At 47.3% G+C, this 17,236-nt stretch overlaps 2 protein-coding genes across 2 annotated transcripts in view; both read right to left on the reverse strand.

Moving 5' to 3' along the window:
• The window catches only part of sp2 (sp2 transcription factor), a 36,299-nt gene extending 30,969 nt beyond the window's left edge, over positions 1-5,330 (reverse strand). Inside the window, exon 1 of the mRNA XM_067969350.1 lies at positions 5,252-5,330. Coding sequence (XP_067825451.1) covers positions 5,252-5,258 — 7 coding nt within the window. The 5' untranslated portion in view covers positions 5,259-5,330. The remainder of the gene's footprint in view (positions 1-5,251) is intronic.
• Positions 5,331-7,956: 2,626 nt separating this feature from the next.
• On the reverse strand, positions 7,957-17,236 carry LOC137300241 (uncharacterized). Its single transcript, XM_067969351.1, has 6 exons — positions 16,813-17,236; positions 14,520-15,163; positions 10,866-10,936; positions 10,395-10,652; positions 9,582-9,828; positions 7,957-8,485 (listed from the first exon to the last, which is right to left on the reverse strand). Exons 1-6 carry the CDS (start codon positions 17,097-17,099, stop codon positions 8,376-8,378), a joined length of 1,617 nt encoding a protein of 538 aa, XP_067825452.1. The 5' UTR covers positions 17,100-17,236; the 3' UTR covers positions 7,957-8,375.

Consider the following 17,236-nt stretch of genomic DNA (forward strand, 5'->3'; position numbering starts at 1 on the left):
TATATTACAATAACCAGCACTAAACACCATGGTACAATATATTACAATAACCAGCACTAATCACCATGGTACAGTATATTGCAGTAACCAGCACTAAACACCATGGTACAGTATATTACAATAACCAGCACTAATCACCATGGTACAGTATATTACAGTAGCCAGCACTAAACACCATGGTACAGTATATTACAATAACCAGATGCTAATCACCATGGTACAGTATATTAAAATAACCAGACACTAATCACCATGGTACAGTATATTACAATAACCAACAATAAACACCATGATACAGTGTATTACAATAACCAGATACTAAACACCATGGCACAGTATATTACAATAACCAGCACTAAACACCATGGTACAGTATATTACAGTAACCAGATACTAAACACCGTGGTAAAGTATATTGCAGTAACCAGCGCTAAACACTGTGGTACAGTATATTACAGTAACCAGATACTAAACACCGTGGTAAAGTATATTACAATAACCAGCACTAAACACCATGGTACAGTATATTACAATAACCAGCACTAAACATCATGGTACAGTATATTACAACAACCAGCACTAAACACCATGGTACAGTATATTACAAACACCAGCACTAAACACCATGGTACAGTATATTACAAAAACCAGATACTAAATACCATGGTACAGTATATTACAATAACCAGCACTAAACACCATGGTACAGTATATTACAAACACCAGCACTAAACACCATGGTACAGTATATTACAAAAACCAGATACTAAATACCATGGTACAGTATATTACAAACACCAGCACTAAACACCATGGTACAGTATATTACAAAAACCAGATACTAAATACCATGGTACAGTATATTACAAACACCAGCACTAAACACCATGGTACAGTATATTACAAAAAACAGATACTTCACACCACAGTACGGTATATTAGAATAAAGAGGCCCTAAATACCATAATACTGAACATAATAGTAAGCAAACAGTGAACAGCACTGTACTCTATACTACAGGAACCGGGCATTGAACAGTGGGACACTGTATCACATCACTGAACACTGTCATCACATATATTACAATATTCAGCTCTATCATAAAGTACATTACAGCACTGATTTTCATCATATTGTTTATTACAGCACCAAATACCACCATACAGAATATTAGAGCAATGAATACAATACAATATTTATCGCATTGGGCACTATGATACACTATACTACAGCACTGAACACCATCATGCAGTATGTTACAATATTTGAATGATGCCATGCAGTTTCTTACATTGAGCACTGTCACCTAGTGTATTACAATATTGAATGCCAGTATACTACAGCACTGTCATACACTATTATAAAACTGGACACCATCATACAGCATAATACAATATTGAATGCAATATAGAGTATATTACAGCAATAAACACTGTCACAAAGTAGATCAGAGCATTAAATGGCTCGACACAGTCTATTGCAGCTTAGGACACCATCTACAGTATATTACAGCATTATACGCCATCATACAGTATATTAAAGAATGCCAGTGTATTAAAGAAATGAACAGTCATACACTACATTACAGCACTGAACACCATTATACAGCATATTACAATATTGAATGCAATATAGAGTATATTACAGCAATAAATACTGTCACAAAGTAGATCAGAGCACTAAACGGCATGACACAGTGTATTACAGCATTGATCACAGTGATACAATATATTACAGCATTGAGCGTTGTGATATGGTATATGACAGCATTGAGCAATAATACAGTATATTATAGCACTAAGCATTGTGATACAGTATATTTCAGCTTTTAGCACTATGATACACTATATTACAGCACTGAGTGCTGCGATACGGTATATTACCGCATTAAGCACTGTTATATAGTATATTACAGCATTGAGCGCTGTGATACACTATATTACAGCATCGACTACTGCGATACAATATAATACAGCACTGAACACTGTGATACAGTATATTACAGCACTGAGCACTGTGATACAGTATATTACAGCACTGAGCACTGTGATACAGTATATTACAGCACTGAGCACTGTGATACACTATATTACAGCACTGAGTGCTGCGATACAGTATATTACCACACTGAGCACTGTGATACAGTATATTACAAGACTGAGCACGGTGATACAGCATTGAACACTGTGATACAGTATATTACAGCATCGAGTACTGTGATACAGTATTTAAGAGCACTGAGCATTATGATACAGTATATCACAGCACTTAGTACTGTGATACAGTCTATTACAGCATTGAGCGCGGTGATAAAGTATAATACTGCACTGAGCGCTATGATGCAGTATATTACAGCAGTGAGCGCTGTGATACAGTATATTACACAGTGAGCACTGTGATAAAGTATATTATAGTACTGAGCGCTGTGATACACTATATTACAACAGTGAGTGCTGTGATACAGTATATTACTGCACTGAGCGCTGTGATACAGTATATTACTGCACCGAGCGCTGTGATACAGTATATTACAACAGTGAGCGCTGTGATACAGTATATTACAACAGTGAGCGCTGTGATACAGTATATTACTGCACCGAGCGCTGTGATACAGCATATTACAACAGTGAGCACTGTGATACAGTATATTACAACAGTGAGTGCTGTGATACAGTATATTACAACAGTGAGCGCTATGATATAGTATATTACAGCACCGAGCGCTATGATGCAGTATATTACAGCAATGAGCGCTGTGATGCAGTATATTACAACAGTGAGCGCTGTGATACAGTATATTACAGCACTGAGCGCTGTGATGCAGTATATTACAGCAGTGAGCGCTGTGATACGGTTTATTACAGCACCAAGCGCTGTGATACAGTATATTATAGCACCGAGTGCTGTGATGCAGTATATTACAGCAGTGAGCGCTGTGATACGGTTTATTACAGCACCAAGCGCTGTGATACAGTATATTACAGCACAGAGCGCTGTGATACAGTATATTACAGCAGTGAGCGCTGTGATACAGTATATTACTGCACTGAGCACTGTGATGCAGTATATTACAGCACTGACCACAGTGATACAGTATATTACAGCACTGAACACTGTGATACAGTATATTGCTGTACTGTACAGTATATTACAGCATTGAGCGCAGTGATACAGTATATTACAGCAGTGAGCGCTGTGATACAGTATAATGCAGCATTGAGCACGGTGATACAGTATATTACAGCAGTGAGTGCTGTGATACAGTATATTACAGCTCTGAGCGCCGTGATACAGTATATTTCTGTACTGAGCACTGTGATACAGTACATTACAGCATTGAGCACTGTGATACAATATATTACAGCACTGAGCGCTATCATACAATACATTACTGCACTGAGCACTGTTATATAGTATATTACTGCACTGAGCACTGTGTTACAGTATATTACTGCACTGAGCACTGTGATACAGTATATTATAGCACTGAGCACTGTGATACAGTATATTACTGCACTGAGCACTGCATTACAGTATATTACTGCACTGAGCAATGTGGTACAGTATATTACAGCAATTAGCGTTGTGCTCAGTGCTACACCATAGTGATCAGTTTTGGAAGGCAGCGATCACACTTGCACCATAGTTATCTGTGCTGTAGGACAGTGATCACTTTTGCACAATTGTGGTCAGTGGTGTAGGACACTGATCAGTGTTGCACCATAGTGATCAATGCTGTGAAACAGTGATCACAGTTGCAGCATAGTGATCACTTTTGCACGGTAGTGGTTAGGGCTGTGGAACAGTGATCAATGTTGCACCGTTGTGGTCACTGTTACACTATAGTGATCAGTGCTGCAGGACAGTGATCAATGCACCATAGTGATCAGTGCTGTATGACAATAGTCATTTTTACACCATAGTGATCAGTGCTGTAACAGTAATCACTTTTGCACCATGGTGATCAGTGCTGTAGGACAGTGGGCAATGTTGCACCACAGTGGTCAGTGCTGCAGGACAGTGGACAATGTTGCACCACAGTGGTCAGTGCTGCAGGACAGTGGACAATGTTGCACCACAGTGGTCAGTGCTGCAGGACAGTGGGCAATGTTGCACCACAGTGGTCAGTGCTGCAGGACAGTGGGCAATGTTGCACTACAGTGATCAGTGCTGCAGGACAGTGGGCAATGTTGCACTACAGTGGTCAGTGCTGCAGGACAGTGGGCAATGTTGCACCACAGTGGTCAGTGCTGCAGGACAGTGGGCAATGTTGCACTACAGTGATCAGTGCTGCAGGACAGTGGGCAATGTTGCACTACAGTGGTTAGTGCTGCAGGACAGTGGACAATGTTGCACTACAGTGGTCAGTGCTGCAGGACAGTGGGCAATGTTGCACCACAGTGGTCAGTGCTGTAGGCCAGTGGTCAGTGCTATACAATGACAACCTGTAACATTTAGAAACACTGTATACATCATAGAATTACCGACCTAGACGGTTTGATGAAGTGCTCGTCGGTTAACCTAAATCATGTCTCTAAACACGAAACGTTAACAAATGTAGAATTTGCTGAACCTGAGCTACTGCGAGGAGGAGCCGGCGGGATGGAGGGGGATTAAGGAGCGTCGACATTGTTGCGTTAACACTGCCCCCCCCTCTGCCCCTCACCGCTCCCCCTCCCACATCAATACGGCTCCCGGTGGGGCGGGGGGTGAGGGGGTTGCTGGCTGTCACCGTCTCCCGGTAATCGATTTTTGCTATTACCAATGCAAAAACGATGTTGCCAGGAGGAAATTAATTTATGCATTTTTGTTTTGCATATTTCATGTTTAAAAAAAATTAAATTTTAAAGAAAATATTTAGAAATTGTTTGCAATGCAAAAAACAAAATGCGAGTGTTCGCAATGCAAATGTTGCAAATAAAACATTCTTTATTAAGATGCATTTCATTGATTATAAACTGTGTGTATTTTTTTTTTGCCCGCCCTCCCGGTGCAAGTCTTGCGCCTTTAAATATCGGCGCAAAGGAAGGAGGAAAAAAAAAACGCGGTAGTGACCGGAATCCGGAGCCTCGGAGCGGGCGGGCGGCCCGGCCCCAGCGCGGCCCCGGCCCGGCCCCTCCGGCTGCCGCCCCCCCCCCTGTCACCCCGAACCCCGACCGGCCGGTGCCCCCGAACCCGCGGCTCCATTCACAAAATACAAAATTTATATCAAAATTATTTATTTTTTTTTTGAAAAAAAAAAGCGACCTACCGCTCATGATGTTTTATTCACTTTAAGAGGGTCAAAGTGGAGCGCGCCGCCACCGGCCAATCGGATGTCCCGTCCCGCCCACTCCCCGCCTGACTGACATCCGATCCGTCCAATCGGGAACCAGCATCTGAGCGTCAGCCTGTGATGTCATGACGCGGGAGGCGGGATTTCGCCTCTGCTCGCGCGCCGATTGGTCAATCGCGTCCCCTCGCCCGCCGTCCGGCCGCGATTTGATTGACAGGTCTGGGGGGACGTTTTCCTCCGCGGGAAGGCGGGCTCTCGGGGCAGGGCGCGTCCTCCCAGTGGTCAGAAATCCGACGGGCGGCTCGCTGAGCCAATAGGAGGTCAGGTCGGGGAAAGGGGCGTGGCCGCACTCGGGACGCTGAATGGTCGGAGCGGATCCATGACGTACGCGCGATTCTGGTGTGATTGACAGGCGGATCTGGGGACTGGCTGCGTAGCTGCAAAAATGCGAGAGGCGAATGGGCAGCCATGTTCAGGCAGAGCAACTGGAAACCGCCCTCAACACAATGCAAAATCACCCAACTAAAAAATGATTTAAACTTTGCAAACCAAATTCCAGCCTGAATACGACGATGCATATTTAAAAACCTACATCCTGTCAGATGCTCGCTTTTTTTAAATACAAAAAGTTTGCATGGTTTCAAATTTTTTGTATGAAATAAAACTTTGGCTTTTCTCTTTCGGTGGATAGTGACCATTATACCTTTCATACCACAATTAAATGCACCCAGGAATACACACAACTGCATTCATGTAGCAAATTATCATTGAAGTGCAGTGACTGTTGAAAGGGTAAATCCAGCACCCATTTAATGCACAGCAAGATCCCATAGACAGCCATGAGATGGACAGCTCACTATCAAAGGGTATGAAAGAAAGAACCTGGGTTCAAGTCCCACTCCAGAGACTTCACCATGTAATCCAGGCTCACTCTTGTGCGGTACTGAGGGAGTGCTGCACTGTCGGAGGTGCCGTCTTTTGAATGAGACGTTAAACAGAGGCCCCATCTGCTCTCTCAGGCAGATGTAAACAATCTCATGGCACTATTTGATGAAGAGCAGGGGAGTTCGCCCAGTGTCCTGGCCAACATTTATCCCTCAACCAATACAACTGAAACAGATTACCTGGTCATTATCTCATTGCTGTTTGTGGGACCTTGCTGTGCACAAATTGGCTGCAGCGTTTCCTACATTACAAGCACAACCTCAGCACAAACTGGCATTTGTATAGCACCTTATCACATCCTCAGGACGTCCCAAATGGCTTCACAGATAATCAATTACATTCAAAGTGCAGTCAATGTTGTTATGTAGACCAGGTTCGTGCTTAAATCCCTCCATGACCTCGCCCCTCCTTATCTCTCAAATCTCCTCCAGCCTGACAACCCTCCAAGATCTCTTTCTTCCTCCAACATTTGGCCATTTATGCAGCCCCCACTTCCTTCGCCCCACCATTGGCAGCCGTGCCTTCAGCTGCTTAGGCCCTAAGCTCTGGAATTCCCTCCCTAAACCTCTCCGCCTCTCCACCTCCCTCTCCTCCTTTAAGACCCTCCTTAAAACCTAACTCTTTGACCAAGCTTTTGGTCACCTATCCTAATGTCTCCTTCTTTGACTCGGTGATAGTTTTTGTCTGATTACGCTCCTGTGAAGTGCCTTGGGATGTTTTTAATGTGTTAAAGGCGCTATTTAAAGGCAAGTTGTTGTTGTTAGCCTCACTCACTGACGGAGTACTTCAGAGGTATGGTGGGAGCCAGTGGCTCAGCTCCTCCGGAATGGTTATTGGGACAGATTGGTGATTGGGACAGAGGACGCTGTCTGTTCCCGGATACCATAGGAACCATTCCGTATGGATGCAGCACAATTCAGGGTCAACTGAGACCTGTTAAAGGGAGTAGGACCGACAGCCGTTGGGGGATTGAGTGCTAGAGGGATATTAACAGCACTGCTTGATCATTTTAGAAGGGTAGGAACTGAATGTTCCCTAAAGCAGGGGAATAAATGGTGGGGCGGAGGGAAGGGTCCATTACAGAACAATCAGGTGCAGACCCTGGCTAGATGGGCCGAATGGCTTTTCTTTCTCCAAACTTTAAGCCCTTCTGCTGTAATAGTCAGCAAAGGTGGGGGAGTGTGGGAAATATTTACAACGTCACTGTAAATTTAAGGAAAAGTCTGCTGATGCATTTTCTCTGTTTCGAAGCTGCTGCACTCACCTTTGACTTTAGTGAGACTGGCAGTTTGGAAAGTGCCCGCCATCCTGTTCATTGCTGGTTAAATCCTACGAAAACTACAGAAACGGGATTTCCATTGTCCCGTCGGAGGGGGACAGAGAGATGGTGACTCGGCCACTGGGAGGACTGGAGGCTGAGTGCAGCGAGGGCATGAATAGAGAGTGGAATCATCAGCAAAAGAGCAGATAGTCCAGACTCAGGCACTGAAACATGTCCTAGGATGGGAACCAGAGAGCTGCAGACATCTGGGATCACAAACCCAAGTGTCATCATCTTTTGGGGAGGGGGAGAGAAAACCAGGAAAGGGGAAAACGTACAAAGATTTATAAGAAATTGCAAAATAGAACAGGGAATAAAGCACTAAAGTATTTGGCATTATTTTAAAAATTTTAAAAATATCTTTCAGCTTTCACAATCTTTTTTCTCTGAAGCTGAACTCACTCACAAACAAAAATAAATTAGAAAATGTTTAATTAAAAGAATTTTTTTTTTTAAGTACAGCGAAGCTATCAGAAATACAGCACAGTGCAAAACTTTGAGATCAAGATACAAAATTCACACTTTTTTGCCTCCCCCCTTCCTTTTAAAATTGCACAGGGCCCTTTGCAAACCGGGTGCTGACTGTGAGCTCTCTCATCCGTTTTCCCAGCCATGTTCAGGAAGAAGGCTTATTGCTGGGTTCAGTAATGGTCCTGCAGATTTAAAGCACTCTTCCCTTCAGGCAAAACAGCAGCAGGTCCATTGGTTCAAAATTGTCGGCTTCTGGAAAGAAAAAGGCAAAATGGTCCTCAAGGCAGCTTTAAGAGAAAGGCTCTCGATTTGCCTTCGTTGGTGCTGCTCACTCTCCCTCGCTTCTGCACGAGAGGATTTGTTTCACTCCATCTTCTCCGTCAGTTTCCTCACTGTCCTCCTGGAAGTGGCACACTTGCTGTTAATCACAGCGTTAAAGTCACATCCCCGCCCGCACACGAAAGTGACGTAATCTGGAACAGAATCAAAAAGAAGCAAAGCATTTATTTTTCAAACTTATAATTGCACTCCGCCGTCCCAATCTCCTGACTCCTGGTGGGGTAAAGTTCCACAGGCACCAGTCCTCCATACCAATTGGCCAATCTTCACCTGTGAGCACACACATTTCACCTCGGGGGTCCCCGGACAGTGATCAGGGGCAGAAACCCTGGCTGGTTTCCCCTCTCTCTAACTCAGGGGGGGGGGTCCACTGGACAGTGATCAGGGGCAGAAACCCTGGCTAGTTTCCCCTCTCTCTAACCCGGGGGGGGGGGTCCACTGGACAGTGATCAGGGGCAGGAACCCTGGCTGGTTTCCCCTCTCTCTCTAACTAAGGGAGTATTGACAATAATTCTGATTTTCCAACAACAATTTATTATAAATATTTTCTAAAGGAAAAATTCCTCATTTTACAGACCAGTTTAGAAGGCGCAGATTTAAACCAAATTCAGGATGGTACACTACTAACCTACCTCAGAATGACCGGACAAGGGTCCGCACCCACGATCTACGGTCGCTAAAATTACTGACAACAAACTAAAATCACACAATAACCGGCCTCTGATCACCGTTAGCGATGCTCACAGTGTCGAAGTGCTGATTGTACAGCTTCACATCAATTTTCATCAGTTTCTCTCCCTTTTCTCTGGCCCCTCCCCATGGATTGTTTCGAGAATAATGTCATGGACTTGTCCGCTGACATCATTGAGTGACATCAGAGGAGACGGACGGGAGTGACGGGAACTCTTTCAATAAACATGAATGGAACCAAAAACCCACCAGGCTTAGAGGGGACGCGTTAGAGTCCAGGGGGAATGATTAGGGACAGGAGGCGCTCACTCTGAATTAATGCCCCAGTCAGTCCCTATTAACCCCCCAGGGTTCCTGATGATCAGTCGATATTTAAATGCAAGTGGTTGTACAATAAATTTATACATTAAAAAAAAATAGAATTGACACTTTGCTGCAGTGCCACAAATATCCGGCTGGGGGGCGCTGTTGGACAATGTTCTCAGCAGCACCCCCAGCAGGAATGTGGTGAAACTGCAGCCTCGCCCCCAACCTTCTCACCTTTGATGGCGTCTGTGACTGCAGTGGGTAAGCAGATGGGCTTCTCCATGGTGGTCTTGTTGTGGGCGATGCGTTCACCTCGAGCTGACGACCGAGCCAAGGTCTGATGCGAAAAGAAATACCCCAGGAGCTTGCGCGTCATGAGCTTCGGCTTATCTCGTGAGACCTGAGAGAGTTCGTCCACCTCCCGACTGGTGAGGTACACACATGATCCAGGAATTAGCTCGGCCTTTGGTCTCCCATTCGCCTGGTTAATATCAACAACAACTTGCATTTATATAGCGCCTTCAACGAAGTAAAATGACCCAAGGCGCTTCACAGGAGCGTTATCAGGCACCCCAACCAAGCTACATAAGGAGATAGGAGAGGTGACCAAAACTTGCTCAAAGAGGCAGGTTTTAAGGAGTGTCTTAAAGGAGGAGAGGTTTAGGGAGGGAATTCCAGAGCTTAGGGCCTAGGCAGCTGAAGGCACGGCCGCCAATAGTGGAGTGATGAATATCAGGGATGCGCAAAAGGCCGGAATTGGAGGAGTGCAGAGATCTCAGAGGGTTGTAGGGCTGGAGGAGGTTACAGAGATAGGGAGGGGTGAGGCACGGAGGGATTTGAACATGAGGATGAGAATTTTTAAATCGAGGCATTGCCGGAGTGAGAGCCAATGTAGGTCAGCGAGCACAGGGGGTGATGGGTGAACGGGACGTGGTGCGAGTTAGGATACGGGCAGCAGAGTTTTGGATGAGCTAATAAGAGATATTGTTAATATGCTGGTCATTTTCTTTCATAATTAAACAGAGGGGGGGGAACGACTGACCCTACCTCGACCGCACATGCCCACACTGGTGTCCCATCGGGCAGGATGTCCTTCATGGCATTTTCCCAGATGCCGAGGGCCCGAATGTCCTGATACCCCAGGGGGCTGGCAGCACTCTCCTCCAGTCTGTTCCAGGTGGCGATGACACTGGCGCAGTCACGGACCTCCCCATTCGGCTGGACAGAAGCAACCGTCTCCTCGGCAATCAGGACCGGTGGTAGACTCAGCGAAACAGGCGGCAACTTTGTGTCACACGCCGGTTTCTGAAGATGACAAACAAGACACGAATTAAGAGACTAACTGTGGACGAGGGGTCTTTAATACCCCGCACTGGGAGGGGGGGTGTTCCTGGTGGGCAGACTTGTTGCTGTTGTTATGCAGGATCAGAGTCAGCGGGTTGTTTGTGAATTACAGACAAATTTAGTCCCGCTGATAAAAGTGCAGGGGGGGGGGGTCTTAAAAACATCACCACGTACCTGGGCACCTGTGTGTGATTCGAGCAGCCCAACAAGGTCCTTCAAGAATTTTATGTTTGTTTTAGATGCATCTGAATAAAGAAAAAAAGACTTTTATTTATTCAGCGCCTTTCAAAACCGCAGGATGTCCCAAAACGCTTTCCAGCCAATGAGTGTAGTCACTGTTTTAATGTAGGAAACGCAGCACGAATTTACACTCAGCAAGGTCCCACAAACGGCAATGTGATAATGACCAGATAATCTGTTTTATTGATATTGGTTGAGGGGTAAATATTGGCCCAGGACACCGGGGAGAACATCCCTGCTCTTCTTTGAAATGGTGGCCGTGGGATCTTTTACGTCCCTCAGTACTGACCCTCTGACAGTGCAGCGCTCCCTCAGTACTGACCCTCTGACAGTGCAGCGCTCCCTCAGTACTGACCCTCTGACAGTGCAGCGCTCCCTCAGTACTGACCCTCCGACAGTGCAGCGCTCCCTCAGTACTGGCCCTCTGACAGTGCAGCGCTCCCTCAGTACTGGCCCTCTGACAGTGCAGCGCTCCCTCAGTACTGACCCTCCGACAGTGCAGCGCTCCCTCAGTACAGACCCTCCGACAGTGCAGCGCTCCCTCAGTACTTCACTGGGAGTGTCAGCCTAGATTATGGGCTCAAGTCTCTGGAGTGGGCACTTGAATCCACGACCCTCTGAGCCACGGCTGACACCAAATTAAATAAAATGGAGTAGCAAACGATGTATGTGTTGTATACAAATAGTATTAATCCATCATTTCAGAAACAGCGATGAATAAACAGACGGGGGCTGTCTCACTGAAGTAGAGGCCACTGCATCCTTCAAGGAAAAACTGGTTAATGTTTAAAGCAGAGGGTTATGGGGAGAGTGCAGGGCGGTGGGATTAGTTTTGGACAGCTGTAGCAAAGAGCCTGCCCAGACACGATGGGCTGAATGGCCGCCTTCTGTGCTTCTAATACATGGCTCTATGATTGGACCTGTTGTGGTAACTGCAGTACTGCCCCTGGTCACAGGGGGGAAGCACTGTCTACCCAGCTCACTAGCAGTCTCTGCTGGCAAATGTCCAGTACTGCAGCATTGCCATCTCCGAACCGCCATTAAACCCCTGACACTGTGAGACTGCACTCAGTTACAACAACTTGCATTTCCATAGCACCTTTAACATCCTCGGGCAATTCACAGGAGGTGTCATTAGACAAAAATGGAGGCCAATTCAGAGAAGGTGACCAAAAGCTTGACTAAAGAGATGGGTTTTGAGGAGTTGGAGATGGGTTCAGCGAGGGAATTCCAGAGCTTAGGGCCTATGCGGCTGAAGGCATGGCCGCCAATGGTGGGCCGAAGGGAGGCGGGATGCACAAGAGGCCAGAGGAAGAGAAACAGGGAGCTGGAAGAGGGTTGTAGGGCTGGAGGAGATTACAGAGATAGGGAAGGGTGAGGCCATGAAGGGATTTAAACACAATGATGAGAATTTTAAATTGAAGGCGTTGCTGAACAGTGATGACAGGGGTGAGGGGTGAGGGGTGAATGGGATTTGATGCAGTATAGTACAGTCATGGTTACCAGAAAGTTTGGGTTTGGGACAGACTCGCTGCTGGGCCTGAGCGTAATGCACAAAACTACTCATAATTTGGCTTTAAATTGCCAGTCTCACAAAGCAAAACCACAAGGATGGCAAAATGGCACACTGGCACCGTAGGGGGCACACTTGAGGTTGGGCAGAACAGAGAGAGATTTATTCTGTATCTACCCCGTACTGTACCTGCCTTGGGAGTGTTTGATGGGACAGTGTAAAGAGAGCTTTACTCTGTATCTAACCCGTGCTGTACCTGCCCTGGGAGTGTTTGATGGGACAGTGTAGAGGGAGCTTTACTCTGTATCTAACCCGTGCTGTACCTGCCCTGGGAGTGTTTGATGGGACAGTGTAAAGAGAGCTTTACTCTGTATCTAACCCGTGCTGTACCTGCCCTGGGAGTGTTTGATGGGACAGTGTAGAGGGAGCTTTACTCTGTATCTAACCCGTGCTGTACCTGCCCTGGGAATGTTTGATGGGACAATGTAGAGGGAGCTTTACTCTGTATCTAACCCGTGCTGTCCTTGAGCTGGGAGTTGTTGCTGACACCGGGTCCCAATCCCTAGCAACGACCTCCCTCACCAACAGGATCACAAAAAAAATATAAATCAGATTTGCAAGAATTTCTCTTGCTGATTCCTTTCATCAACTTCTTGCTATTTTTCTCGCGATCTTCCCGCTTTCCACGTTCCAGAAAATTCCATGGTCTGCTGTCGTTGCTCAGCAGCGGGAGCTGACCAAACGAGGTGTGTGTCACAGTGGGACAACCTGTGAACCGGTCGCTGAGGGATGTCAGTGCTGGGAAGCAGGATCTTTGTTGGTCCAGAGTTTGCCGGAGTGGGGCACCTCGGGGCAATCACCGCGAGTTGGACTTTTCCCTCACCTCTCAGGTCGTATTATTTTTGCGCCGCAAATTGCTGGAAGCACAAGCTGATAACGGGGCAACTTGGTGAACAACTGGACCAACTGTCTATCTACTTAATCAATGAGATTTAAGGATGAAGAAACAGAGGGAACAATGGAGATGGAAATAGGGTGAATTAGAGTCAAACTAGATACAAAAAGGGAAATAAAGAGAGGGAAAGAAAGAGAGTGGATTAAGAGAGGGAAGAACAAGAGACAGAAAGGAAAAGTAGAATCATAGAATCATAGAAGTTACAACATGGAAACAGGCCCTTCGGCCCAACATGTCCATGTCGCCCAGTTTATACCACTAAGCTAGTCCCAATTGCCTGCACTTGGCCCAAAAGTAAGACTTTTAAAAAAAAAATGTAACAATTTCCCACCTGCGGGAGTGAGACTCCACAGTTTCAACTGTTTCCCTTTCTGGGCTGGAGAAGTTGAGTTTCATGTCAGGACCATAAACTGCATCATTAACAGAGTCCATACGACATGAAATACCAGCCCTAAATATCTGCAACAAGATTCATTCACACTAACGGCGCAAATCCAGCAATTTCATGACACAAACTGGGAAGGCTTCACAGAGAGATGGTAATTCTTTCAGATTTGTTGAGGTTAACAGCAAATCATCCAGCAATTCGTGGCAAATCGGAACTCATCCTCGCTGCAACTTGCTGGGGGTTTTTTAAACGCACTAATAATGGCATGTGCTGTGCACGCGCTGTTATTTTTCCATCTGGGATTGTTCTCCTTAGAACGGAGAAGGTTAAGGGGAGATTTAGGGTTTTGATAGAGTAAATAGGGAGAAACCATTTCCAGTGGCAGGAGGGTCGGTAACCAGAGGACACGGATTTAAAACAATTGGCAAAAGGACCAGACGGGAGATGAGGAGAATTTTTTTTTACGCAGCGAGTTATTATGATCTGGAATGCGCTGCCTGAAAGGGCGGTGGAAGCAGATTCAATAATAACTTTCAAAAGGGAATTGGATAAATACTTGAAAAGATAACATTTGCAGGGATATGGGGAAAGAGCAGGCGAGTGGGGATATTTGGATAGCTCTTTCAAAGAGCCAGCAAAGGCACGATGGGTCGAATGGCCTCCTTCTGTGCTGCATGATTCAAGATTCTGGGCCGTTCTATTTTGGATTTTTAAGGATGTGAATGGATTTACCCAGTGCTCCCTCCGGCAGGCCCCTCATGGCGACACCCCCCTCACTTCCACTGGACAAGAGGTCGTTCTCTTCCTCCAGTTTCTGCAGCTGCGTCTTCAGCTGCTGGTTCTCCGCCTCCAGTGCCTCGATGCGTCGCTCCTGAGCCGAGCCGACCTCCGCCTGCGCCCGGCCCCGTCTCTGCAGCTCCGCCACCTGCCCCTGGAGCTCCTTTACCAGGTCCGCGTAAAGTCCCATCACCTTCATGGTCTGGCTGCTGTCGGAGGCGGGTGGAAGGCGGGACCCTGCGGGGGTCGAGGGTGAAGCTGGAGGATCTGGGGTCCGCTCCTGGCGCCAAGGCCTTGCCGGGGAGCTTGATACGCACGGCTGCCGGGACAGGGTACAGGCGAGACGGGGTGAAGCCCCTCCAGAAAACGGCAGAGATTCGCGATGCACCATCGGCCTCCGGCTCAGGGCTGGATCGAAGCTGTGGCGGCTCGCAGGGGAGGTCGAACATTTCTGCTTCTTGCTCTGCTTGTGGCCGTCCTCCTCCTCCTCCTCCTCCTCAGTGTCCAGCAGCTTGAAGCCAGGTCTCCGGTGCTCGGTGGGTCGGGAAGGTGACCTACTGGGACCGGTCACTGCGTCTTCGGAGCGCCCATTCACCTGCCTGAGCACAACACAGTAAAGGAGGAGGCGGGGGGGGGTCTTAGACCACAGCTCTAGGACCGATACGCAGTATCCCTGTATCACCGGGTGCCCCCACTCCCCTCATTAATACATCACTCCTACTGAAATAGACGTGAATACTGACCCTGTGTCGGAGTGACCTCTGGCTCAGGGGTAGTGTCCCCATCTCCGAGTCAAGGAGGAGAAGGGTTCAAACCCCACTCCGTGAGAGCCCCAGCGAGTGGAGACAGTCCCTAACCAACCCAGTGTCCGGAAGGAGTGACCAATGGCTCAGGGGTAGTATTCCCACCTCTGAGTCAGAAGGGTTGGGTTCGGGCCCCACTCCTGGAGACTGGCTCTTAATACTGGGTGGCACCGAGAGGGGGATGTGTGCAGGTGGCCCGCCCCCACATTGTAAAAGGTAGCTGGAAAGACAGCACCTTCGACAGTGCAGCGCTCCCTCAGTACTGCACAGGGAGTGTCAGCCTGGATTATGTGCTCAAGTCTCTGGACTGGGGCTTGACCTTCTGACCTGGAGGCGAGAGTGCTGCCCACTGAGCCATGGCCGAACTCCGCTTGCAATTGCAGTTTCCTTTCTGTTATTCCAGTTCACTAAAGTCTGTGTTGCCGGGTAGATTCCGCTATTATGTCCCACATTGGATCCCTGAGTTATCTCATCTCATCCAAGGCACTAAAATCCACCTCAGTACCTCGGGGAAAATCAGCCAGGGCTCCCACTCTTGGTTACTGTCCAGTCACCTTGTGGAACCGTACTGTATCTGGAGTCAGTCCCTTCAACAAAATCAACAACTTGCATTTATATAGTGCCTTTAACTTAGTTAAATGTCCCAAGGCACTTCACAGGAGTGTTATCTTCAGGAGAGGAGGCAAGGAAATTGAGCAGAAAAATAAATGGATTTAGAATCTGTCTCATTCCTTGTAATATCACAAAACCACAATCCTGATCGACAAGTGCATGGGAACAGGAGGGGGCCATTCAGCCCCTCGAGCCTGCTCTGCCATTCAATTAGATCATGGCTGATCTGCACCTCAACTTCATTTACCTGCCTGGGCTCCATATCCCTCGATACCCTACCTCACAAAAATCCATCGATCTCAGCCTTGAAAGCTCCAATTGACCCCCAGCACCCACAGTCTTTTTGGGGGACAGAGTTCCAGATTTCCACTCCCCTTTGTGTGAAAAGTGCTTCCTGATTTCACTCCTGAACGTCCCAGCTCTAATTTTAAGATTATGTCCCCTTGTTCTTGATTCCCCCACCAGAGGAAATAGTTTCTCCGTATCTGACCCATCGAATCCTTTGAACATTTTAAACACCTCGATTAGATCACCCCTTAATCTTCTATACTGGAGGGAAATCAAGCCTAGTCTATACAACCTGTCCTCAGAATTTAACCCTTTTAGCCCCGGTATCATTCTGGTGAATCTGTGCTGCACCCCCTCCAAGGGCCAATATATCCTTCCTGAGGTGCGGTGCCCAGAACTGAACGCAGTCTCTCCAGGTGCGGTCTGTACAATGGAATCCACTGACTCGAAAACGATTTACCTGCTGATCAAACCTGTTCCCCCACTTACATTTTCTAAACCCAGTGACAGGTGTGACAGTCCCAGCTTGCCTCTTCTGCTCTTACCTGTGAGAGTCCAGCTGAGGCCCTGAGCTCTCTGTTCTGCAGGTGAAAGCTCGCTCACTGTTGTGCTGCCGGGTTGGGGGTTTGGAGAAGCCAAGCTCCCTACTGACTTCTCCACTCCACTGCACATCTTCTTCCTCCTCATCCTCCTCCTCATCATCATCATCATCCTCCACCTCCTCCTCCTCTCCCCCACACCCCTGCTGCTGGTATCCCTCTGTCAGTGTTGTCAGTTCAGTATAGGGGGGCTCAGTGGCTGCCAGTGACATTCCCAGCAGTGTGTCAGCCATCCAACTGATGCTCGGAGGAGGGGGATGCTGTAGCCCTCCCAGACCCAGACTCAGACTCAGACTCAGACCCAGACCCAGACCCAGACTCTGGTTCCAGCTCCAGCTGACTGACTGTATCCAAGTCACAACACCAGGCA

The sequence above is a fragment of the Heptranchias perlo genome, chromosome 30, assembly GCF_035084215.1.
Source record: "Heptranchias perlo isolate sHepPer1 chromosome 30, sHepPer1.hap1, whole genome shotgun sequence".
Taxonomy (NCBI): Eukaryota; Metazoa; Chordata; class Chondrichthyes; order Hexanchiformes; family Hexanchidae; genus Heptranchias; species Heptranchias perlo.